This window comes from Capsicum annuum, chromosome 6 (genome assembly GCF_002878395.1).
Source record: "Capsicum annuum cultivar UCD-10X-F1 chromosome 6, UCD10Xv1.1, whole genome shotgun sequence".
NCBI classification, from domain to species: Eukaryota; Viridiplantae; Streptophyta; class Magnoliopsida; order Solanales; family Solanaceae; genus Capsicum; species Capsicum annuum.
Genome location: NC_061116.1, coordinates 186,750,453 through 186,775,416, shown reverse-complemented (window position 1 = coordinate 186,775,416; position 24,964 = coordinate 186,750,453). Strand labels below are relative to the sequence as shown.

Sequence of the window (24,964 nt, the reverse complement as noted above, 5' to 3'; positions counted from 1 at the left end):
CATGACGTACATTGATTCAACAATTCCATGTGGCGAGTAAATTTAATAAAGTCTGATATAATGTTCACAAATTGAGAATCGTCGCAATTCATGACGTACCTTCTTTGAATAACCCCTTGTCATGAGTGATTTTAATAATGTTTGATATAATATTCACGAATTGAGAGTTAATGCAATTCATAACGTACATTCATTCAATAATCCTATGATGCGAGTGAATTTAATAATATTTGATATAATGTTGATAAATTGAGAGTCGATGCAATTCATAACATCCATTTATTCAACAATCCCTTGTCACGAGTTAACTTAATAATATTTGATATAATGCTGACAAATTGAAAATCAACACAATTCATGAAGTACATTCATTCAACAGCCCCATGTCACGAGTGATTTTTATAATGTTTGATATAATAAATGATAAATTGAGAATCAATGCAATTCATAACGTGCATTCATTCAACAATCCCTTGTCACGAGTTAATTTAATAATATTTGATATAATGTTGACAAATTGACAATTGATGCAATTCATGACGTACTTTCATTCAACACCCCCATGTTATGAGTAATTTTAATAATGTTTGATATAATTTTCACAAACTGAGAATCGTTGTAATTCATGACGTGCGTTCATTCAACAACCCTATGTCACGAGCGACTTTAATGAAGTTTGATAGATGTTCACAAATTAAGAATCATCGCAATTCATGATTCACATTCATTCAACAATCCCATGTCACGAGTGAATTTAATAAAGTTTGATATAATGTTGGTAAATTAAGAGTCAATGCATTTCATAACTGTAACACCCCAAAAACGGGTTACGAAACGTCACACAGTGCTCAAGACTACGAGTAGCCTTAAGCTAACCCTGTAAGGCTTCTACTAAATTTGAAGCTCATAATAAAGAAATGTAGATGTATAATAGAAGATAAAATGAGAAATTTTGTATGAGCTAAGCTGAAATTATCTGAACATAATATCTTAAAATATTAGACTTAAAAGTCTAAACAATCAACACTAGAAATCTGAATCATAACTAGCAGTCTGACAAGCCTCTACTACCACTAATAACTAGAAAGCTACTGGGACAAGTCTCCAGCTGACTTGAACTGACTAAAAATACTGAATCAACTACTGTAATAAGCTTAAAAATCTGAATAACTGGGTCCCCAAACTATGAGGACTCACCAACTATCGGAATGTAGATGGAGATGCTCGAAATCACTCACGCTGCTGAAACTGAGCACCTGAACCTACACTATGAGATAATGTAGCACATAGACGTATATGTGGATCAGTACTTCTGGATTATACTGAGTATATGAGGGTGAATGCATGAGTAAAACAATACGTTAATTTTTATACGAAAGTAATGCAATTCAACATCTAAATCACTTGTAATCTCATAATCTTCAATTAGTAATGAGTGGGTATAAACCCTAGACTAAAATTCATATAATTTCATATAAAATTTAACTTTAAAACTATTTTTTTGGGGCACAAGGATGAAAGAATTATCCTTGTTGAAAACCCTACATACCTTAATTGATGAATAGATGAAGAAGCTTGAAATTTGAGTTCCTATTTGTGCTCTTAAAGATTTTTTCTTGAAGTTCTTGAATTGGAAATCTTGACTTTTGGTTTATCTTGAAAAAAGAATGGTGGAATTTGAATTTCTTGAGGATTGAAAATTGAAGTTCTAGGGTTTCTTGGAGAAGAATCTTGTGAATAATGAGCGTATAATGCTTAGAATAGGTTTAATCTTGTGTTTTATACGATTTTGGGGCTTGAGAAAGGACTAAATTGTCCTTTAAAATTTTAAGTTCGGAACTGGAATCCTGATTTTGGGCCTCAGCATGACGCGGTGCTCTACTATTTTCACTAAAATCACCATAACTTCTCAATCGAGTATCGGATTAAGGCAAAATTGGTATCGTTGGAAAGATAATTCAATTATCTACAATTTGGTGGATCTATAGCTAAAAAAATTTACACGTATCAAGAGTTATACAATTTTAAAGTTGATCCTTGACATTCTAGGAGCTAAACGGGACTAAGATAAGTACGGGATATTACAATAACGTACATTCATTGAACAATCCCATGTCATGAGTGAATTTAATAAAGTTTGACATAATGTTCACAAATTGAAAATTGACGCAATTAATGAAGTACGTTCATTCAACAATCCCATAAAACGATTGAATTCACTAAATTTGATATAATGTTGATAAATTGAGAATCAACGAATTTCATAAAGTACATCCATTCTAAAATTTCATGTCACGAATTTGATCAAACATACAAGTTAGGTGATGGTTTAATTATTATGTCGCATGGATTATGTTGAAAGCTCTGGTAGCAAATATGGTCAAACATCATGTTCATATGCCTTAGGTCGCGTGTTCGATTCTCTCTAACGCATGTTTTTTTTAGAAAAATATTATCAGGAATAAATGCTGACCCTTTCAAATACAACAACATAGGTCAAATCTAAGAAAACAAATCGTCAGAATTTAGGTCATATCTCTTATTTCTCTCCAATTTAAAAGACATCGCAATGCACTCTTCACCTAAACTATATACAACCAACTACTAAATTCCTTCATATCTCTCTAAAAAAGGTCATTGTTTGTTCCCTTCAAACGCAGATCGTCCCCCTTCATCAACTCCAAGTTAAGCTCAGTGCAGCTACATGACACTTAACGAAGTGGTAGATTTATTTACTGTTTTAAAAAATAATTCTTTGTATGTGTCTTCGTTTAATGCATTCATCACTTTTTTTGTGGATTGTAGTGGCTGCCACTAAGCGTCAACGATTACTTTTCCCCAACACCGACGATGATTAAGATCATTCATTCAGCTTCTGAGGTGTATCTAGCTCAGATTGGTCCTTGTGGCATCAACAACCATCGTAGGATCAACAACGGATGAAAAGAATTTATCAGGGCTACGAATTTTAAGAAAGGAGATGTTTTATATATGTTACTCTTTCACAGTTGTGAAAACTGTGTTAAAAAATTATTATTCTTAATAAGGATCCACACCTAGAATATCTTATTGAAAGCACAAAACCTTTTTCGTTTTTTATCAGGCATTCCTAATAGTTTGTTGTTTTGGGTTGCTTTTATAAATATATTCAGTTGTTCTTGTTCAACCGATTTATTCATTTTTATTTATTTTGCTGCTTCTACGTTATTTTCTTGAATTTTTTTAAGAGTGGTCAAAATCATTAATCAATTTTTTATATATTTTATTTTTCAAAGAGAAGCAATGAATGTAAAACAAAAGAAATAAAATCATATTTCGTGAAATAAAGAGTAGCAAATATATTGGTTAGGGAAAAAAAGTAACTAAGTGAATCATTAATTAGCGGTTGGGTATCCTTTTAATAAGAAATTAAAATTCTTAAAATCCAAAAACATCTAAAAATAACTCAATCCAAACACCCACTAAGCTGGTAAAAATTTAAATTTTTTTAGTTTGCAATACAACAGTTAAATTAGTAGGCAATAGTATTCTGGTTCAAAAATGACGTTTGAATTTTGGGTTATATTATGAGGCATTATTCAAAATTACAACTATTCATAATTCAACGAAATATTTACGGCCACACAATTTCTACGTAGTAGATTAAAATCACGTTTCGCAATATTTTGAAAGAATAGTTCACAATATAGTGGATACTATTTGCGCTATACACCTACTTAAGATTGAAACTAATTTCTTAATTGTGACAAATAATAAATTGTATCTACCTAAAATATTCATCGTGTTTCCTATGTTCATGAAAAAATCAAAATGTATTCAATTACAAATAAACGTTGAATCAACAATTATGGCTACACCAAACATAGATTGAGTCAACACTTGCGATTATACATCAATCAAACTTGTTCACTATTTTCGACTTAATTAAAAATTTTGATTTAATCAACATTGTCATACTCTTCGCATCAACTAATTTGGTTCACTGTTATCATGTCATGTTCATACTCAAAGTATGAACAAAATATATTACATTAACAACTATCAATTATAAGTCATTCAGTTAAATTCATTATTCTCGTCACGATTTAGATAATCAGTTGAATATTCAATCATTTCATTTTTGGCTACAGACATGAAACCTACATGTAAAATATTTAAATTATTAAAATGAGTCACTTAATTTGTGTGTTACTTTAAATAAATAATTAAATTCCTTAATGATAGACCTAAATAAAGAATCAATAAAAATATAGTGCATGTCAAGTAGGAATGAATGATATTACAGCAAATTGGTCAACCATCAACTTTACATTGCATAGGTCTCGAGTTCGAAACCATAGTTTCGCACTATTCCTATGTGTTTGGGAATTCAAAAATTGTTTCAACTGAAATATTCCCTGTATTTATTTGGAGGGAAGCTAAAAATATTCCTACTCCATTACTTATTAAAATCAACACTCCATAATACATAATAAAATCTCAACCAAAATCCTATTCTGCTCCCCCCTCCCCTCACCCACCCCCAAAGAAAATGACAAGGTTTACTCCAGTTCGTGGCAACACAACTGATGACCAGCCAACATTTAATATTACATTGCATATATCGTACGTGACGCGTAACGGAGTGGTAATTTCTAATTTTTTTCTTCAATGATGATTCTATGTTTCTTTGTTAGTTTCATTTAACTTTCATTCTCTTTCAAATTTGAGTAATTCATCCATATTTTTCCCATTTTAATGGATATCACGAGATATAAGGCAATACTTTTTCATCGGCCCAGCGCAAATAATCATCCGTCATCATGGTACTAACAAGTTATATAAGGCTAAAGTCGCTTGCTTCGGAGTTCAGAACAGACAGAGGATATATGGCGGGTGGAGAAATTTCATTTGTGAAGCGGGCTTCCGGATAGGAGACGTTTTGGACTTCATGATCGACTACAGCATTGCGGGATATGCCTTCTTATCTTTTCAACATGTAATCGATATGTGAAGTAGTTTTCAGATAGTACAGGTTTAGAAAAAAATTTATGTGACGATATTCCTAGTTTTAGTTATTGAATTATTGATTGTCTTGAATGTCTTTTTTTATTGAATTCATATCACTCTTTAGTTTATTTTCAATTTCATCAATAACTTTTTATTTTTCTTTAGTTTCACTTCATTAACAAAACTATCATAATTATTTCTTTCTTTTTCTGTGTATTTTTCGTTTGATAATGACTAAAAATTATAAAAGAAGTCATCTAGATTTATTAAATCTTTTTGCTAAATTTTGAACGAAAAAGGTGATAAAACTCTTCAAATCCTCTTGACAGATTTGGTTAATTTTTTATAGGATTTGACAAAGAGTAGAAAATCCTTGACAATGACAACAGACATTTTGTTCATTAGGACTGACTTTAACACTGTTCACGCCTTTTGCTAGAACCTACGTGACGTTATCAATATCAATGTTGTAAGTGGATGGGATTGTTGGCTGCGGAAAGGGTGTAACAATTTATTTCTCATCTAATTCTCCAACAAAAAACCTAGCCTATTTATATATCCTTTTTTCTTTGCAATATTATTCATCTTTTACCGTAGAGAGTTTACTTAGTAATTTTTATAACGCCTTTGTTAAATGCAAAACAATGTCTTCCTCAAACAATGAAATAGTCGTATGGTCCGAAGAAGAAGACGCTATTACACTATTTGAGAGATTGAGCTGCTGAAAGATGATGTGAAGGACGTTACTTAGTGTATAAAACAGCTTAAGCGAGATCTGCGGGAGTTGAGGCATCATTTCCACACCTACATACGAGAGGTTAACAATGATAAGATTGAAGATGGTGGTGAGGCTGTTCAAGGTGTTGACTCTATTGCTTAGGTTGTTATTTCTTTTTATTTTTTCAGTCTTTTTAATTTAAGTTTCTTTTTTTCGTTGTGTGGTGTTGGCCATGTTTGTTCTTCAATTTTCATTTAATGAATGGATGTTTTCTTATTACATTTGCTTTAACTTTATGCAAATAATGAAACACACAAATTAATTAAAATTGATTAGATTTAACTGAAGAAATTTATGAAAAAACACCCTTTTTTCGAATCACATTCAACTTCAATTCTTATTTTCACTATTCGAGTATATGAAAAGTTATCCAGTTCCATCAATTTTTAAGTAGAAATTTAAAATGAACAAAGAAAAATTTTATAGGAGTCAATTACTTTTCATCAAACTCATTAGAAATGCCTTTTCTTCACTTGGATAATGAACTGCAACAAACAAATAATATGCCTACAATAGAAAGTCACTTCAAATAGAGCATTGAAACAAAATAAAATGATCATTGCGTTTGATGCTTCAATTGACTTTTTTAATGTCCACATCTTTAATTCTACAAGTCCTATTGTCCAAGCACAACTTGGACAAAGTATTAAACATGGTCATAGGTTGGCATGACTTAACAAATATATTGACGAATAGATTCTCACCTAATAGTCTTCATAAATTAAACAAGGGTATAAAAGTAAGTTTTTAATCAAATTATACTTGAACATGAAAAGAGAAAATTCAAAATGAAGCAAGTAAGAAAGAATGGAGAGAGCACTATTCAACATCATCTAAAAAATTAATTATTTACATAATATAAGTGTTAATTCATACTGCAAGGATATGTATAAAATAAAGCTGAAATTGTCCATGCTACCAATCACTAAAATAATCACAAACTGTATTGTACAGATGTCACTACGCATGAAAAATTTCAGTATTTACATTGTGATAAATTTAGTGAAACCACAAACGTTTACAAACTTTACAATACATTTACGCATGTCCATGCTTTCATTCACTAAGTGAAAATAATGAATAAAAGGATTCAACAAACTTTGATGGGTGGAACAATGTCACTACGCATCACACAATAATATCAATGTAACAATTCTAAAAGTTAACAATAAAAATATTAGACTATTATTTGTACCAAATTGTCCATATCGTTAAAAATGAATGAAAAATAATAAATTGCACACAAATGAATTAAATTAATAAAGCCGATGGGGTGTTATTTATGGCATAATCCTAACTTGTACATTTACACTTCAACCAACTTTTTCCTAAGTAAATTGTTTTTCATATTAAGCAAAACTTCTCCACAGTCCTAATTTGTATTTCAGGCCCAAGAAATGGCACATGAAAATTTTTCATATGCACATCAAATTGGGCCAAGCATGAGGACTATTGTAACAGTTTTCTTATTAGGAATGGGCTCAAATTTGAACATGTCAAATTGGGTTACAAAAGAAATGGGCCCAAAGAAATTTGTTCGCACATTCTTCATCAACGGATTTCAAAATAAAATAAAATAGGGAAGATGAGCAGACTAAGGGTAAGGAGAAAGTGGGGGCAAGACAACTCTCGAAAAGAGTTATATCAACCTATTATTAGGTGTGGAGCAATGCTTTTTAAAAACTGGGTAGATATAAGGGTGATTTTCAATTAGAGATGGTAATTTGGATATAAAAAAATGTGAAATGACAATATAACCTTCTCTTGTCAGTTTAGTTACCATAATACCGACAAAAAAATACTTTTCAAATCATTCCACTCCTTTTCCTAAGAGTCAAATATATTTTTCCTATTTAATAAACTTTCATGGATAAAATCTTCTTTGTTCCACTTTGAAAAAAGTGAAAAGTTATATCTGAAATCAGCTCAAGAAATGAGAACTTGTCCATCAAAGCTTGATATTTGTATCCATAAGATCTCTCAACTGTCAGTATACTCAAAAGTTGGACTACTTTTTTCTTTGCCATTAATACCTCATCTCTTATTGTAGATTTTGGTTCTTGAATTAAAGATGCAAGTGAAATTTGTTTATTGGGCATTCAATGGTTTGTAAATTAGAGTAAATATCTTCAGGACTGCTGGTAAATCTTTTTGACGGTGGTAACACACTATTAAAACTTCTTTTTGTTTATAGACAATATAATAGTGATGCAATAGTAATTTCTTTTGCTTGATGCGCTTCCTTGTAAAGCATACAGTATTCGAAAACTTTACAGCTTTACTAATTATATAGAATTGTGATGTTAATTTAAATTGTTGCTTAACGTTTAGTTTATGGTATGTTAAATTTAGGTAATATGAAAAGTCTTATTTTTTTTATTTTTTTTATTTATCATTTAAAATTTTATTTTACTATCATTTATTCTACCTCTATGTCTACTATTGCCCTATCATGTGCCCAATTTTCTTGTAGAATTAACCTTTAAATGGTTGGTATATTATATAATGTAACAATAAAAGACTAGACAACTATCAGGACGTGGTATTCACTAGAACTTCCTCCGTTTTAAAATAGTTGATCCTAATATTTATTAGAGATATATTTAATCAAATTAGCCTTATGAGTTATACTTTGAAAATATAAATTTGAGTAAATACACTTTGTTTAGTCATTTAATATTGAGGATGGTATTGAAAGAACATAATAAAATACTCTTAATTTCATCAAGAGAAAATGATCAAAAGCCCCCCAACCTTTACCCAAAATTCGAACTACACACTCAACCTTTAAAGGTGACCTATTACCCCCGAACTATTTTAAAATAGAATTATTATCCTCTGATTTTAAAGTGAAATTATTATCTCCCGAAAAACTGACAACCAGTCATTTGGAATGTGGTGTGATGCACGTGCTGCCACGTCATTGCCACATCATTTTTTTTACTCTAAAAAAATTAATTATTTAACTTTATTATTTTCTTTTTTCTTCGCGATTTTTCATTTTGCTCCATTTTCTTCTTCAACCAATTTCATCTTCTTGGGTCAAATATAGAATTCTTGGGGGAAAAAATGGCGGATTAATGAAGTTCTTGAATGGCGGATTAATGAAGTTCTTGAACCTAATTTCATCTCTTTTTGCTCAAGATCGCTATTAATAGCGAATTCTTCCCCATTGTGGAAATTCAAAGCTTTGAACTCGCTATTAATGATGGATTTTGAGCAAAAATATAGAAAATTAAAAAAATGAGTTGAAAATTGTATATGACATTGTGGAAATTCGAAGTTTTGAGTTCGTCATAAATAGCGATCTTGAGCAAAAAGAGAGGAAATCGAAGTTGTTGAATTTTTTCAAGTTTTTTGAATTGGAGTTTCCCAACTTCTTCATTCAAGAATTCATTAATCGGAGAAATCTTATTGTTTCCTTAGTTCAAGTGTTTCTTGATTTCGGTTTCGGAGCAAAAAGAATTTCTTGATTTCGGAGAAATTCATTAATGAGGAAAATGAGGAACTCTATTAATGAGTTCTTGAATTTTTGTATTGAAAAAGAGAAGAATAAGAAGACAAGACGTCACAATTAAAACTCATTAAGAAAAAGTAATAATTAAAATATTTATCATATTATTAAAAATAATGACGTGACAATCAAAAAATAAAGAATTTAAAGTGAAATAGGGTTAACTGACGCGCCCATGGACGAGTGCAGTCACATTCAGTGACAGGTCAGCAACTAGGGGTAATAAATTCAGTAAAAATAAGTTTTGAGGGGGTAATAGATCACTTTTAAAAGTTGAGTATGTAGTTAGAATTTTGACTAAAGGTTGGGAGTAATAGACCATTTTCTCTTTCATCAAAAAAAATATCTAAATTGAAATAAATATTTTTAGAATGAAGTGCACTAAAACGAAACCGAGGAAGTATTATACAATATAATACAATATGACACGTTATAAAAGGATAGCTAACTACCAACTACAAATTGAGGCGTCAAAGCCTTAGATGGAAGGAAACCAAAGCGCTATGGTCACAAATCTTTGCCGCGTACTGAGACAAGCTGCAGTTAATAATCAATCCACATTGCTATTACTTAGAACTTTCACTTCATGGTCATTTGCCATTCAAAATGCAAAATCACCTCAACGAGCTTTAACACTCTATACCCAAATGCAGCGTCAAGCCATTCCTTTCGACAGTTTCGCCATTCTTTTTACTCTTAAATCATGTACTCATTTGGGCAATCTTCCTATCATATGCCACCTCCATGCCCATATACTCAAATTGGGGTTTAATAACCACGTCTACGTTGCGACGTCTCTATTGAATGCGTATGTTGGGAGTTCGTTTGAGTATGCTTGCAAGGCGTTCGATGAAATGCCTGTGAGAAGTAATGTTACGTGGAATACGATGATAACTTGCTTTTCTCGATCGGGGGATGTTGAAAGAGCGAGGGAGATGTTTGATGAGATGCCTGAAAGAGATTTAGCGTCGTGGTCGGCGATGATTGCTGGGTACATGAATAATGGGCATTGGAAGGAAGGCGTGAGGCTGTTTCGGGAAATGGTGATGTCGGAGCAATTAATGCCGGATCAAGTGACCATTGGGCCGATATTGGCGGGGTGTTCCGAGATGGGTTCGACTGGGTTGGTTCTTGGGAAATCGGTGCATGGTTTCGCGGTAAAGAATAAGTGGGAATTGAATGTGGAACTTGGTACTTGTTTAGTAGACATGTATGCTAAATGTGGCTTCTTGAATTTTGCTTCTTTGGTTTTCGATATGATGAAAGATAGAAATGTGGTGACTTGGACTGCTCTAATTTGTGGAGCAGCCAAGCATGGTTTTGGAACTGAAGCGTTGGAGATATTCAGGAAAATGAGACAAGGGGGTGTGGTACCTAATGAGTTTACGTTCACTGGGGTACTAAGTGCTTGTGTACAAGTGGGGTTGGTCGATGAAGGTCGTGGATACTTCAAAATGATCAAAGAGTGTGGACTGAGACCAACGATTCAGCATTATGGCTGCATGGTTGATTTATTTGGGAAAGCTGGATTGTTAGGGGAAGCGTATGAAGTGATCAATACTATGCCACGACAGCCTAACGTAGTTATTTGGGGTTCCTTTTTGTCATCTTGCAAGTTGCATAAACAGTTTGAGATGGCGGAGAGAGTGATTGAGAGGGTCATGAATATGGTGAGGCCAGAGAATGATGGAGGGGTTTATTCCCTTATTTCAGACTTGTATGTTCTTGATGATAAATGGGAGGATGCCGAGAGGGTGAGGCAATTGATGCTCCATCATAATGTGAGGAAAGCTAGAGGATCTAGTTTCATAAGAAATAATACAACGTGAAGTATTAAACTGCTGCAGATTCTTGTTTTGACCATGATCTGGTCAAGAAATTTTGTCTTCTTTCTGTTCTTGAAATGACTTCTACCGAAAATAGAATTAAGAAGGCGGAGGATTTATCAAGTTTAGGAAAAGAAAGATCCCAACTTGTGTAAAGAAACTTAGATACTGGAAACACATGCTGCATACAGGAACGTGGCATGTCGGCAGATGATTAGTTATATGAAGACAGATTATCAGTTCTAGATTTTGAGCACCGGCAATTAAAGCCTCTGGACTTGGGTCTGGAGATACTGTTTCCTTGTTTTATAGTGTTGGAAACCCTTCTGTTGTTGTTCTATCATAGTTTTTCAGCTTGCATGATGTAGAGAACAGTGAAATAAATTAACTTTTTTCTTACTTGATTCTCCAAATGACAAAATTCTAAAATTTTCGCACTGGGAGATGATCATTCATTTTTTCGTTGATCATGTTTTCAACTTTTATGCCCTAACAGTTGATTAGTAAGAGTTAAGGTGGCAGGGGCTTGAAATCTATCTCATGTGCCTCGCAACCCGTGATTCATGTTTTCATCCACCAAGGACTTTCATCTTTTATTAATATGAACCCGGGAAGTTCCTGGAACATAATTGCAGTCTGCAGATACAGGCATTTTTATATCAATCAGCTGTGTCAAGAAGTGGAGCAAGTCAAAGATGATGTAAGTTAAAACTGCAGGAGGTAATCGTCAATCAACATCTCCCGCAATTTGAAGCTTATCCATAACATTTCAGAGTATCAGGTTAGAAATTATCAATTACCAACTTTTAACCAGATTTTTTTGGTTCATCATCTCATTCAGGATAAAACTCCTCGGGTTCTTCATTGATGAATGAGAACCTATTGTTTAGAAATTATTTAGGAACAAAAATATAGTTTAAATCAAACACAAGAAACTTTACATCGCTCAATTGATGTTAGTTGCTATGTGGAAGCCAGAAATCCAACGAAACACTACTTGATCGCCTTTGGTTATCATATCTCCAACTTCTTTTAAGTGTTGTTGACCAAAAAGATAAAACTTCTTCAATGTATACACTCTACTGCATATGAATATATCAAAGTTGAATTGAGTAAATCCTTTTGAGTTATCCATATACATTAGCCAATATTGAGTTATCCATATATATTAGCCAATATTGAGCTATCCATATTTGCTTGAGCTCAACAATTTACTATCAGAAACTTTTTTTTTTGATAATCATGGTGTTCGGTCAGCTTGCACGCACCTCGACTAATTCCACAGAATACCTGCCACCTACTACCAGCAACAGGCTCCAGGTAACTTTGTCCACCAAGGCTAGAACATATGGGAATAAGAACATATGGGAATAAATCACCCCGAGTTTGTATCTGTTGGAAATTAAACTTAAGACCTCATGGTGTTCAACCCAACTTCATTAAACCACTAAGTCACACTCTTGGTGCTAATATCCGACACATGCCACTTCAACTTTAACTTGCATACTTATATTATATAGGGAAGTGTGATATAATTGGTAGTTTAAAGCCAAATCCGAAAAAAGATCTTGAATTTAATTAGTAAAGTCAGTTTTCTTGCACGGTCGTGCTGAACACAGGACTGTCCTGTGCTCTAACTAGCTAGTATACTGAGCCACTTAATTTTCATACAAAGTTGATCTTAAATAATTTTCATGAAATAATACTAAGACTAGCTTCTGTACATTATAAGAGAGTTTGTACGCCATTTGGTCACGTATTAAAAGTTAAATAGGAGAATTTTAGTAACTCAGTTGTTTGATTGCATGAACTTTCACATTGTTAGTGAGGGTTCGATTCTCCACTTTATAATTCCCTATCCCCAATTATTTTTCTGAAAATAAAAGTTAAATTAAAAAAGTCTAATGGACTAAAGCTACCGCTATGCACGAAATTAGAGAAGGGCCAAACCACAAGAATTTATCGTACACAGCCTTATTCTGTATTTCAGCAGCAAGTTGTTTTACTGATTGGACTTTGTGACATTCATAAAATGGTTTCACTAGGATATAAATGGTTATGGCTTAATAACAAAGAATACTTGTATTAAGTGCATAAAAAGATTACATACATTATTGCATTTGAACCCCTAAAAAAAATGATGCAAAAGAGCCAATAATCCAAAGAAGAAGATTTCACAATCATGTGAACAACAGAAACCATTAGAAAAAGATAATCAGTGTACTTATGAGAGAATATTATGAGATTCTTTCTATAGTTAGTAACGATTATCAATTTTCCACCAGAAATCCTGACAGCATTAAGACAAAAGAATCTGCCATAAACCTGACAAAACAAAATAAAACAAGAAATAGCCTTCGCAATGACGAAGAATCCAAAGAAACAACAAAACTACAAATGCTACATAAAAAAACTAAATCATTTGTCTAAATGGAAATGACAAATTTTTAGCTTGGATTTTCAAAGAAAATAAAAGACCAGCTAGAATGCATTTAAAAGAATTTCCATATCTAAAAGACAAAGGCCAGATAATCTATTTTGACTTCTTTTGATATTTTTATTTTACTATTGTCTGCGAACATGAGATACAAAATGATCCTTAATTTGTTCTAAAAGAAGAATTATTGAACATAGGAATTACTGGGATCAAATGGAACGAAATGGATAGATTGTTATTGCTGTTATTTTCATTACAGTAAGTTTTATGTGTATAGAGATCACACAAGTTGGTTAGGGGTGGAGCTAGAGTATCGGTTACGGCCTAGGGATTATGCAGAATTTATTAGCTTTCGCTAAAATTCTATATTTATTTTTAAAAAATCATCTAATATGACAAACTACTAATTTAAAATCTAGCAATCTAATAAGATTAGAATTTAGAATTCGTAAGTTTCAAATTCTAGTTTTGTCTCTGATGTTAGTAGTAGGCATGGTGGTGCCACACGAGAAGAAGTCACCATTTACAAGAGTACTACGCAGGTAATATGACATAGGGTTTAAAGGATGATACACTCGCTATAACAATCGTTTTCTATAACAGAGCATTTCACTATAACGATCAAGTTTTTTTTGAACCAACTTTCATATTATGTTATATTATATGTTCTCTTTGATAACATCTTGCTATAACAGCTAAAAAACATCCGGATGAATAACATTATAAAGAGATTGACGGTATATATAGCTTGAGTTTCATTTTAACCACCAAATTTGGGATTTAAATAAATCAATTTAGGATGATGAACTAAAGGTAACCATTGGATTGGAGAACAGAAAATCAAGTAGCTGTAAGTGCTAGATAAAACATTGAAAGTGTCGAACAATATATTTGTTTTTTCCCTTATATTCATTTGAAGTCAAGAATTATGTCATGTAAAATCTATAACCAAAATACAGGAGTATTAAAGTGGCTAATGAACACTCAACTTGGCATGAAATAATCGTTTCTTTTGTCTTGAATCAAATTAGCTAAGCTTGTTAACCGATAAATCCAAAACATAGCAAAATGACAAAATGCCTCACTACATTACATTATATATACTGAATACTTCTGCATCCATTTGTGTGTGGCAAATTAAGCATTAAGCAAAGGTTAAAAAACTTACCTTTCTTTGTTCATATTTAGTTAGAAAGAAATTAAAACATACAATGGATTTGAACAAAGAGTCATATCTAGTTAAATCTGAGATGGTGAGCTCTGGAAAAAGAAGCATGTCCATGGTGGATTATGACATTCCAGAGACCACGAAACGTGTGAAAAGACGAAGAAGGTCACCTCCTGCAGTTGCAGTACTGAATGATAACATTGGCCAACAAGCTGACCAGCAGAAAATGGACTCATCTAAAGTTGATCAAAATATTGCTCATACACCTACTGTGAAGAGAAGTTCAAGATTCAGAGGAGTTAGCAGGTAGCACTAATTAAAAATGTTGACACTTTTTAGTTTTTGGTACTTCATTTAGGAAAATAATTCTTGTTAATACTTTGGACTTTAGGCATCGATGGACGGGGCGTTATGAGGCTCATTTGTGGGACAAGGGTTCTTGGAATGTGACTCAGAAAAAGAAAGGAAAACAAGTCTATCTTGGTGAGTCCTGCAAAATTGGTGCTATAGACCAATATTTGATTCAAGAAAATTAAGTTTTGGGTAATAGGAATGTTTGCTATATGCTTTTCCTTGAACCGAGGGTCTATCGGAAACAACCTCTACCTCCCAAGGTAGGGGTAAGGTTTGCGTACACTCTTCCCTTAACACTGGGTATGCAGTTGTCATTGTAATAGGTAGTTTACTTGTATGTGGTGTTTCAAATTGAACAGGAGCATATGATGAAGAAGAATCTGCAGCAAGAGCATATGATTTGGCTGCAATTAAATACTGGGGCACATCAACTTTCATCAATTTTCCAGTATGATAACATCAGACTTCCAACTAGTCTGTACTTATTTACTATTTTCATTGTTCATTTGTTTGAAATTATCTATATTTGATTGAAATATCTCTGCACAAAACTCTTACCTACAGATATCTGATTATGAGAAGGAAATTGAAATAATGCAAACTGTGACTAAGGAGGAGTACTTAGCCTCTTTAAGAAGGTATTTAATCAACTTGATATTCAATCAGATTAATAAATCTTTTCACAAATCAAAATTTACCTAGAGGTTTTGCCCTTCTAATGCAGGAGAAGCAGTGGTTTCGCCCGAGGTGTATCTAAATACAGAGGAGTAGCAAGGTAAATAAGCTCATTTCACCACCTGTTCTATAACTTTCACCATCTGTTGTTCATAGTAATTAGTAATGATTTTTTCTTGAATTGGTCACACAACTTAGGCATCATCACAATGGCAGATGGGAAGCAAGAATAGGGCGAGTTTTTGGAAACAAATACCTCTACTTAGGTACTTACAGTAAGTACTTTCACCCCATTATTTTGCAGCACTAATCAAATCAAGACGGTTAAAATAGGCTGTCAACTCGAATCTCGTGTTCTTTTTGTAGGTACTCAAGAGGAAGCAGCTCGAGCTTATGATATTGCTGCAATTGAATACAGAGGGATTAACGCGGTAACTAATTTTGACTTGAGCACTTATATCAGATGGCTAAAACCAGGCGTGAATACCCAGATGGCATTTCAAGAACTGAGGTCAGAAAACCAGGCGATACAAACCAACACTAACGACATGATTAACCCAGTAAATGACCCTCAATTCTCTTTTGGCTCCAATTATTTTGCCACAACAAGAGAAACTCTGCCCCCTATTCCACAGAGCCAAGAACCTATTGAGAGAAAAATGCCCTTAAGTCCCAAGCCATCTTCACCTACAGCTCTCAGCCTTCTGCTTCGATCCTCCATGTATCGCGAGCTTGTGGAGAAGAACTCTAACACTAGTGCTAGCGAAAAGGACAAGCCAAACATGAACAAACAACAAGCAAACACAGAAGATGACTTTGTGTTTTACACAAGTGATAAGTTGCCTGCATTGGCGTCAATGGACAAGGGTACTACTTCATCTCCTTTGTGTGATAGAGCAGGGCAGTCCTTTTGGGATGTGATGCCTTGAAATCACTTAACATTGTAACAATTCAGAGTGAAAAATAACTGAAACTTTGTAGTCATCTAGGAATAGATGAGAAGTAGTTTCATCGTAGGACTGTATATAAAATGAACAGAGGGAATGCAAGTCTCTCTAGTCCCAAAGAAATCAGAGCTATCAAATGTTTTTAGACCTGGAAAGATATACAGTTGCAATTTAGAATAATGGCTCACGAATATTGGTTTGCATTCAATAATACATTTTGTTTATATGTTAGTTCCTCCTGTGTTTGCTGTGAAAACTTTAATAGCAGAATTAGGAACTACTTTTGCTAGATAACTATGGGAAAGTCCCACAAGTGGACTGTTCCATATGTTGGATCATTCTGTCTTCTCTTTGTTCTTCACGTAAGAGAAAAATTCATTCTAGTAGATTTGGACATACATTTCATCTACATTTTGCACCACCCCACGGAAAAGACTCATTCTTTTGTCTTACTTCTTTCCTCTTTGTTCTGGTACTCTTACAGTTATTATAGTACCAAGATACTGTTAAGGCTTTTGATTTTCAGAAACCTCATCCTATTACAACCCTTCTGGCAGAGGGGGCACAAATTCATATAAGCATCTAATAGGAATTGAACATCTGAAATCAATCACGGATTGTTAATTTTCTTATGCTGCTTAAGATGCCAAACAAAACTCCTATAGCAGCATATCATCCTCAACTCTGCTGTAATTATACTAATATTTTGGGGTGACCATCAGGTATTACAATCAGGAAGCTATTTGCAGGTTTCCAACTATTAGTAGCAGTCATTCTTCAACAACTCTCATTAAACTTTATTGCTGAATCGTGAATAACATAGAAAAGATAACCCAGCCACCAACCAAAGTGGAAACATCGACCTCTAAAAATTATAAAAAAGTAGTTTGTTCTTCAATGGCAGTATTCTCTTGCCTTTTCAATCTAAACCCCTCTTGACTCTTGACTTTTCTATGTTGCAAATGAGGATATACAAACTAATGGATAGATGTACAGGTAACAAACATTCCTAAAAACTACAAACACAAAGTAGAGGTTGTCAATATGTAGTGACTACTTGAAGGCATAACCTGAATTTTCAGATCACTGTTAACACATGAAAAGAGAATTTATGTGACACAAGCTGTTCAAGAGCAAAACTATGAAGTGTCATATAATCTAACAGCTAGCAGCAGGCTTAGCATGGTTGTATCATCATGCCTTCTTCTTTATGGACTTGAGCATCACATATCCAATAAACATGCTCAGCAAGCAAACGAGTGCCATTCCAGCAAATACGGGAATAAGAATTGCATACTCTTGAGGTAGAAAATATTTGTGCACAAAATGATCAGTATCAACCAATGGCTGAAAGACAAAAAGCATATATCAACCCCATATGATAACATAGGTCTCAAAGGTCACTACATCTTGTAAGACGGAGAGAAAAAGAACTGACCAGAATGATGACCCAGAAGGTATAATATGTAAAAATGGACAAGCTAGTCACTGTCAAAAGCAGTCCAATAGTTCTGTCTGCTAATTCCATAGTGACTCTTTGACTTGTGCAGACTGTAAATGAGGAATGTCATATTAAATTACAAACAAAAAAAAGAAGCATAAGCAAAAATCACTGCTGTAGCAGAAGTCTGTAAATGAATTACCAAAGAAATGGCACCCAAGGGTGTGGCCTAGTGGTTCAATGAAGTTGAGTTGAGTATCATGAGGTGTCAGTTTCAATACCCAACAGAGACAAACATTTGGTGATTTTTTCCCATCTATTCTAGCCTTGATGTACAGAGTTGCCTGGTACCTGTTGCTGGTGGGAGGTGGCAGGTATCCCGTGGAATTAGTCGAGGTGCACGCAAGCTGGCCCGGACACCACGGTTATCCCCAAAAAAAAAAATACCAAAGAAATGAAAGCATGACAAGAAAACAGAAAAGAGTGAGGGAATGCATATTGCGCGCTTGAATGATTGCAACACACTAGACCAAAAGTTATTCATTACTCAAGCCAAGACAAATGACATCAATTCTTTCTCAAGAACAAAACTCTTATGATCAATGCAGTAACTGAATAATTGAATATCCCTCTGATTTAGTCGTTTAGAAGAAAAAGAATTCCACGCTTCATGCATATGAAACATCAAGATGACAAAAAGAGAATAATATCACACTACCAAAGGAATACATTGATTGCCAACGAAAAGACCCTACTAATCCAGTATATATACCTCACAACTATTCATCTGATTTTATTGCATAGTATATGTCTTAGTTACTCTTGGCATCTATAGATAATAGACTCATCTAACGATCTCGTAGCATTCCTCTATCCAAACCACACAAAGATTTTAACAACAAAGAGGAGAGGAATGGCATTTTAATAACAGCACATTCCAAGAAAAATGTGGAAAGAAGTATCAGCTCCCGGAACAAAAAGGATAGATAACAGAAGAAACCAGCAGACATTTGACCCAGTTATGTTTTCTCTGCATGTATGGTCGTCCACCATAATGCGCAGCTATGTTTCTATAGTGCTTCTGAAGTCAATCCAATATCAACTAGATTTCAATAACAAACAGGTCCGATAACTTCCTTTGAGGCTTTTACGACCAGAAATTTCTTTTCAAACCTCCAACAGTGTAAGATTCTGAAAGCCACAGTTTCAGGTCTGAGTTTACATGTTTTTTTATCAAGTAAATTGCTATAGCTATAACAGAGACAAACACTAGGTGATTCCTTCCCATTTCGTGGACAGAGTTACCTAGTACCTGTAGTTGGTGGGAGGTGGCAGGTATCCCGTGGATTTAGTCGAGGTGCGCGCAAGCTGGCCCGAACACCACGGTTATCAAAAATAGCTATAGTAGAGAAATTTTTGGAATGTTGGGCATTATAAGTCAGAACATACAAAAGAACTAACTAGAATATATTTTTTTTTTAGAACAATGGTGTCCTGGCCAGGTTACCCACACTTCGACTAATTCCACGGGATACCTGCCACCTCCCACCAGCAACAAGCACCAGGTAACTCTGTCCACCAAGGTTAAAACAGATAGGAAGAAATCACCTAGTGTTTCTCTAACCTCATGTTGCTCAACCCACTTTATTGAACAACTAGGCCACACACTTGGGTACGAACTAATTAGAATATATTAAATGGTTAGTGGCCTAAAGCATGATGTCATGATGCTGCCTCTTAATATCTGTGAAAATATCAGGTGTATATACATTAGGTTACATGCTAATGGATATGTTCTGTAGGATTACCATATATTTTGCAACAAAAATTTGACGAAACGCGTGAATTTTTAATCAATTATCTTCAAAGTCGCATAAACTATAGTAGGAAATCTCCAAGCTGAACACATCTATTAACACATACACCAAGAATGTATGTAGTTTTCATTTCTGATGCAACACACCCTCTCCCTATGTAAAAGAAAACAGAGCAACTTTTTATGTCTGACTGCCATACAACTACTCTCCCCCACAATAAAAGGAGAAGGTTTGATATTGAACATGCATTTGATACAGATACAAAGAGCAATGACATAATGTTTATTCAATGATCTGACAATGCAAGTGACCAAGGCTTGTAGTTTAGTGGCACCAGGAGTGTCCCATACTATATAAGTTTGTGTTGAATTCTCGTCGTCCCTCATTCCTATTCCCCTTCCCTAATACCCTAGGTAATTAAATTAAAAAATTAAAGAGAGAGAGAACCATGCACTAGCCTGCTTAACAACTAATTAGCATCAAAAACTGAATTCTTGGCCTCCCAAAAGGTGGCATATTTTCCTCATGGCATAATCTTCGCTCTAGCATAGAGGAAATCCCCAATTTCATACACATTCCAATTTAGTGGATATCAACTTACACATTCCAATTCAGTGGATATCAACTTAGAGAAGAGGAAACACCAGTTTCATGTATATGCATGGATGCAGAGAGAAGCAAAGTATCCCACCTAAAAACCAGGGGCAACATCCGCCAAATATCAACAACAACAACAACATACCCAATGAAATCCCACAAGCGGGGTCTGGGTAGGATAGAATGTACCCAAACCTTACCCCTACCTTGTGGAGGTAGAGAGGCTGTTTCTATAGGACTCTCGGCTCGAGTAAAGAAAATCAAAGAAGGTATGAAAAAGGGAAATGACAGTGAAGAAACACAGCATCCAACAAGAAAACATTTAACAACAACAAACTCTTGCAATAACTGAAACAACATAAACAACAGATGATGATAGAAATCAAAAGCAAGACACTACAAGAATAAGGCTAATACTACGACAGACACCACCAAGCCTAAACCTGTCGTAAAGCAAAACAACACTCAACTACCGACTAACATTTTGCTGTAATCCGTGACCTCCACACCTGCCAATTATCATTCCTTACAAAAAATTTGAACAACTTCATAGGCTGAACTTATCATGGAAACAATAAACTCACCTTACTCTAAATTTGATTATAAGCCTAGTTCAATTAGTTGAATTTGAAGCAAGCAACTAGATGTCTACCATGTTCAATTAAAAAAAAACTAGTGTTTCGAAAATAACATCTAAAATATTCACCATGTCAACAGTGTATCCAAAAAATTACAATTCCATAACCGTAAAAATGTTCATCTGTGCAACAGATTTATTCACACAGACACACATAAAATGATTTCTACTATATGATCCAACATATCAGGCGATAAATATCGGATATTAAAGCTAAGGTAATTACATAAACACTGTGCATCAGCATTACAACTTTTTTTTTTGTGACAAAAACTTTTCGCACTCAAAAAAAATTCAACAATAACAACATATACTAGTAGCCAAGGGTGCCTAGTGGTCAATCAAATTGAGAACCGAGATAAAAAAAATACTAGGTGTATCTTGTCACTTTTACTTGCTTAGGTATTAATTGAGTTCCATGAAAAGCAATTTGATACCGTTATATATATATATATATATATATATATATAATAAATTCAGATTACAATTATTAGAGAAATTACCTTGAAAATTTAATATACGTGGCGTTAAACACTTTCGATCAGAGCATGAAGATCGTTATAATCAATCTTAATCGATATCATTTGTTTGTGCTTCCAATTTCCATCACTTGAGAAATAAATGGGCCAAATCAACTTTTCCCCATCACATGGGCCGAAATGATACTAGAGCGCAGCCCAAGTTAAACTCATAAGATACCCAAATTGAAATTAAAAAAAAAACAAAAAAACAGAAACGACACTGATTAAATTATTTTCATGATAATGGCCTTACAAATATTACAAAACATAAATATACTATTTTTTATTTATAAAATTTATTTTTTATTTATAAAATCTATTTTTTATTTACAAATTTGTTTTCAAGTAAAAACCAAAACTACAACTAAAATGCTTTTTTTTCCCCAATCTTTAGGCTTTCATTGCGGAATGTGCTGGAATGAAATATTGCTATGTTTACACACATTTCAGTACCTAATTCTTCTCAATTTCAAAATTGAAAATCATTTTCTCTTTCTTCTTTCGTTCACCATTTTATGAAATCGAAATTCTAATATTGTCAATTCTCAGTTCCGGAAACTCAAAGTTGGCTCAAAAATATCACGCAAAGTAGGAATTTTTGCAAAAATTCAAGAATTTATCGATCAAGAAATTTAAAAAATTCAGCCAAGATTTGAAGTCGTAGCTCATTTGAACAATTTTTGAGAAATTAGTGTATCAACAATTTTATGATGTATAAATTATATAAAAATTGGTGCATTACTAATTTAATGGTATATGAATTATATAGGAATTTGTGTATCAATAATTTTATGATGTATGAATTATATAGAAATTGGTGTATCAATAATTTTATGATGTATAGAAATTGGTGTACCAACAGGTTTATATGTCTGAATTGTATAGAAATTAGTGTATCAGCAGTTTTATAATGTCTATAGAAAATAGCGTATCAATAATTTTATTGTGTCTGAACTATATAGAGATTGTGTATAATAATTTTATGGTGTCTCCATATAGAAATTGGTGTATCCAACAATCTTATGGTATCTGAACTATATAGAAATTGGTGTATCAAAAATGTTATGGTGTCTAAAACAGAAGTTGGTGTATCAATAACTTTATGGTTGTCTCGACCCGAGGCTACCCCTAGTCGTAACACGGTGCTTGAAACCACAAGCGATCCCAAGCTAATTTATGAACTGGCATACTGTTAAGCAACTGAATTATAATAAATTAAATAGCTGGTTTTGCTGTGCAAAAATATAATTATGACGCAATTTGGATAAATACAATACTAATAAAGGTTACAATCTGATAGTACTGAAGAGAGAACAGAAATTATATAACTGACGCTGACTGACATATATGAAGTCTCTACTATACTGACTATAGATAGCTGGGACATGCCTCCAGCTACTACTAATCAATACATATGAATAATGAAAATAAGGTACATGAACAACATCTAACTGGAGTCCCCGAAATAGAAAACTAATCACCTACTAGCTGGAAACTGCAACTATATGATCATGATGTGTGGGCTACAGCTGGTACCTATATTATGAAACAATGTAGCCCCATAGACGTATAAGTGGATCAGAACTTCTGGAATGTACTAAGTAAGTGGGGTGAATGCAATAAGTAAAACTGGTTTCATACGAAATATTAAAACATGCATGACTAGGTGTAAGTAGACTCACCATAAGACTGAAATAGACTGAAAGCTGAAATATCTTAGAACATAAGTAATAAACATAATCTTATAAGCTAGTGAATCACTACACTTAGTTTCTTAAAACTTTCCTTTTATAATATAAGTAGAAGTGAAGCTGGAAAATAGTAAAACATGGGTACTATATGAATACTGAATTTGAAACTACGTGATGGAGACTGACATAACTCGAGGATATGAAAATACTATCATACTGAGCACGAATGCGTAAGCATACAAAACCAAACATAAAATATACTAAGCTTATCTAATTAACTGAATGACTAATAGCTGAATACTGATCATGTAAGACTGAACTGTACTTAGTCTGAACAACTGGAGTGAAACTGTGGAGTACTATACATATGAGGTAAGAACTATCTGAACAACATGAGATAACTGAACATGAATACGTGAAAACTGTAATATCTGAGAATGTAAGACTAAGTGTATGTCTGTTTTGTTACTGAGATAAATCTGAAATCTGAAAGACTGAAAGCTGTAAAACTAAGTATCTGAAAGTCTATGCACTTAGTCAAGCAAATTTGAACTGAAAATACATTGAATACTGACTGAGACTGTGAGAGCTACCATGTAACCGACATAAATCATGTGAGCTATCATGGAGTCCAACATTTGACCCACGTTGAGAAGGGTTGTTCTATCCTTGCCATCAGAATAGAACCTAAACTGTAGTGATCACTAAACTGATGTCCCAAAGGACGAGGGTGTCATTCCTAACTGGCGGGGGACCCCTCAAAATTTATGGTGGCACCGTAGGTCTAGAACTTAGGGACTGCTATTAACGTCTCATGCCTAACTAATAGGAGAGACGTCATTCCTACGTTCACTCAGTGTTAAATCCTACCCCCAACTGAAAGACACTAAAATACTAATTGGTACATGCACTGGTAACTAATAATGGATAAGCTCAGATCATGGTATTCTGAAAATAACAGTGCATACAGATTCTGAGGTAATTATAAACATATAAAGTGATACTGAAACTGGACTGAGTTTAACTGAACATGATTTCATGACTGATAGTGCTCATTATGATCATAATAACTGATTAAATAGGAATAAATCATGGTTTAACTGAATCATACTTGAAAATCTGAAAATTCATGTATAACACGTAGGTATCGGGTATTCATAATTCGCCAGCACTAAATGACCATAAAGCACGATATCAAGACTTAAAACTGTAGTATGGGAATCATGGTTCAAAAGTACAAAAGCATAGACACTTCATCAAACACATGAGAATTATGAACTTGAACATGAGAATGCTTTAAACATGAGGAAATAGCATGATTACATTACTAAAATCATAAATTGGGAATTTACAAGAAATTCACTTGAAATAGGACATGGGCATTTCATCAAAACATGTAAAGATCATAGCTTGAACATAAAAATGTCTTAAACACGAGGGAACAATAGAGTTACATGGCAAAATTCATAACTTGGGGATTCATCTTGAACTTAATCGAACATGATATGAGAATTTCAATAATTAAACATGATATGACTCATTTTTACTTGATAACACATGAAACCATAACTC

The 24,964-nt window shown here is 33.6% G+C and overlaps 3 protein-coding genes across 4 annotated transcripts; 2 read left to right on the top strand and 1 right to left on the bottom strand.

The window, feature by feature from the left end:
• Positions 1-9,784: 9,784 nt before the first annotated feature.
• On the top strand, positions 9,785-11,110 carry LOC107872870 (pentatricopeptide repeat-containing protein At5g66520). Its single transcript, XM_016719518.2, has one exon. The coding sequence runs from the start codon at positions 9,785-9,787 to the stop codon at positions 11,108-11,110; it is 1,326 nt and encodes a 441-aa protein (XP_016575004.2).
• A 1,107-nt stretch (positions 11,111-12,217) lies between these two features.
• On the top strand, positions 12,218-17,019 carry LOC107874867 (AP2-like ethylene-responsive transcription factor At1g79700). Its single transcript, XM_016721576.2, has 7 exons — positions 12,218-15,018; positions 15,104-15,195; positions 15,426-15,514; positions 15,631-15,704; positions 15,791-15,841; positions 15,940-16,016; positions 16,108-17,019. Exons 1-7 carry the CDS (start codon positions 14,756-14,758, stop codon positions 16,668-16,670), a joined length of 1,209 nt encoding a protein of 402 aa, XP_016577062.2. The 5' UTR covers positions 12,218-14,755; the 3' UTR covers positions 16,671-17,019.
• Positions 17,020-17,461: 442 nt separating this feature from the next.
• Positions 17,462-21,841, bottom strand: LOC107872871 (dolichol-phosphate mannose synthase subunit 2). Of its 2 annotated transcripts, XM_016719521.2 has the most exons (4): positions 21,684-21,796; positions 18,332-18,536; positions 18,127-18,239; positions 17,462-18,035 (listed from the first exon to the last, which is right to left on the bottom strand). In XM_016719521.2, exons 3-4 carry the CDS (start codon positions 18,214-18,216, stop codon positions 17,883-17,885), a joined length of 243 nt encoding a protein of 80 aa, XP_016575007.2. In that variant the 5' UTR covers positions 18,217-18,239; positions 18,332-18,536; positions 21,684-21,796; the 3' UTR covers positions 17,462-17,882. The 2 variants fall into 2 exon arrangements, with proteins under 2 accessions (XP_016575007.2, XP_016575006.2); XM_016719520.2 differs by lacking the exon at positions 18,332-18,536 and having other exon boundaries at positions 21,684-21,841.
• Positions 21,842-24,964: the final 3,123 nt, after the last annotated feature.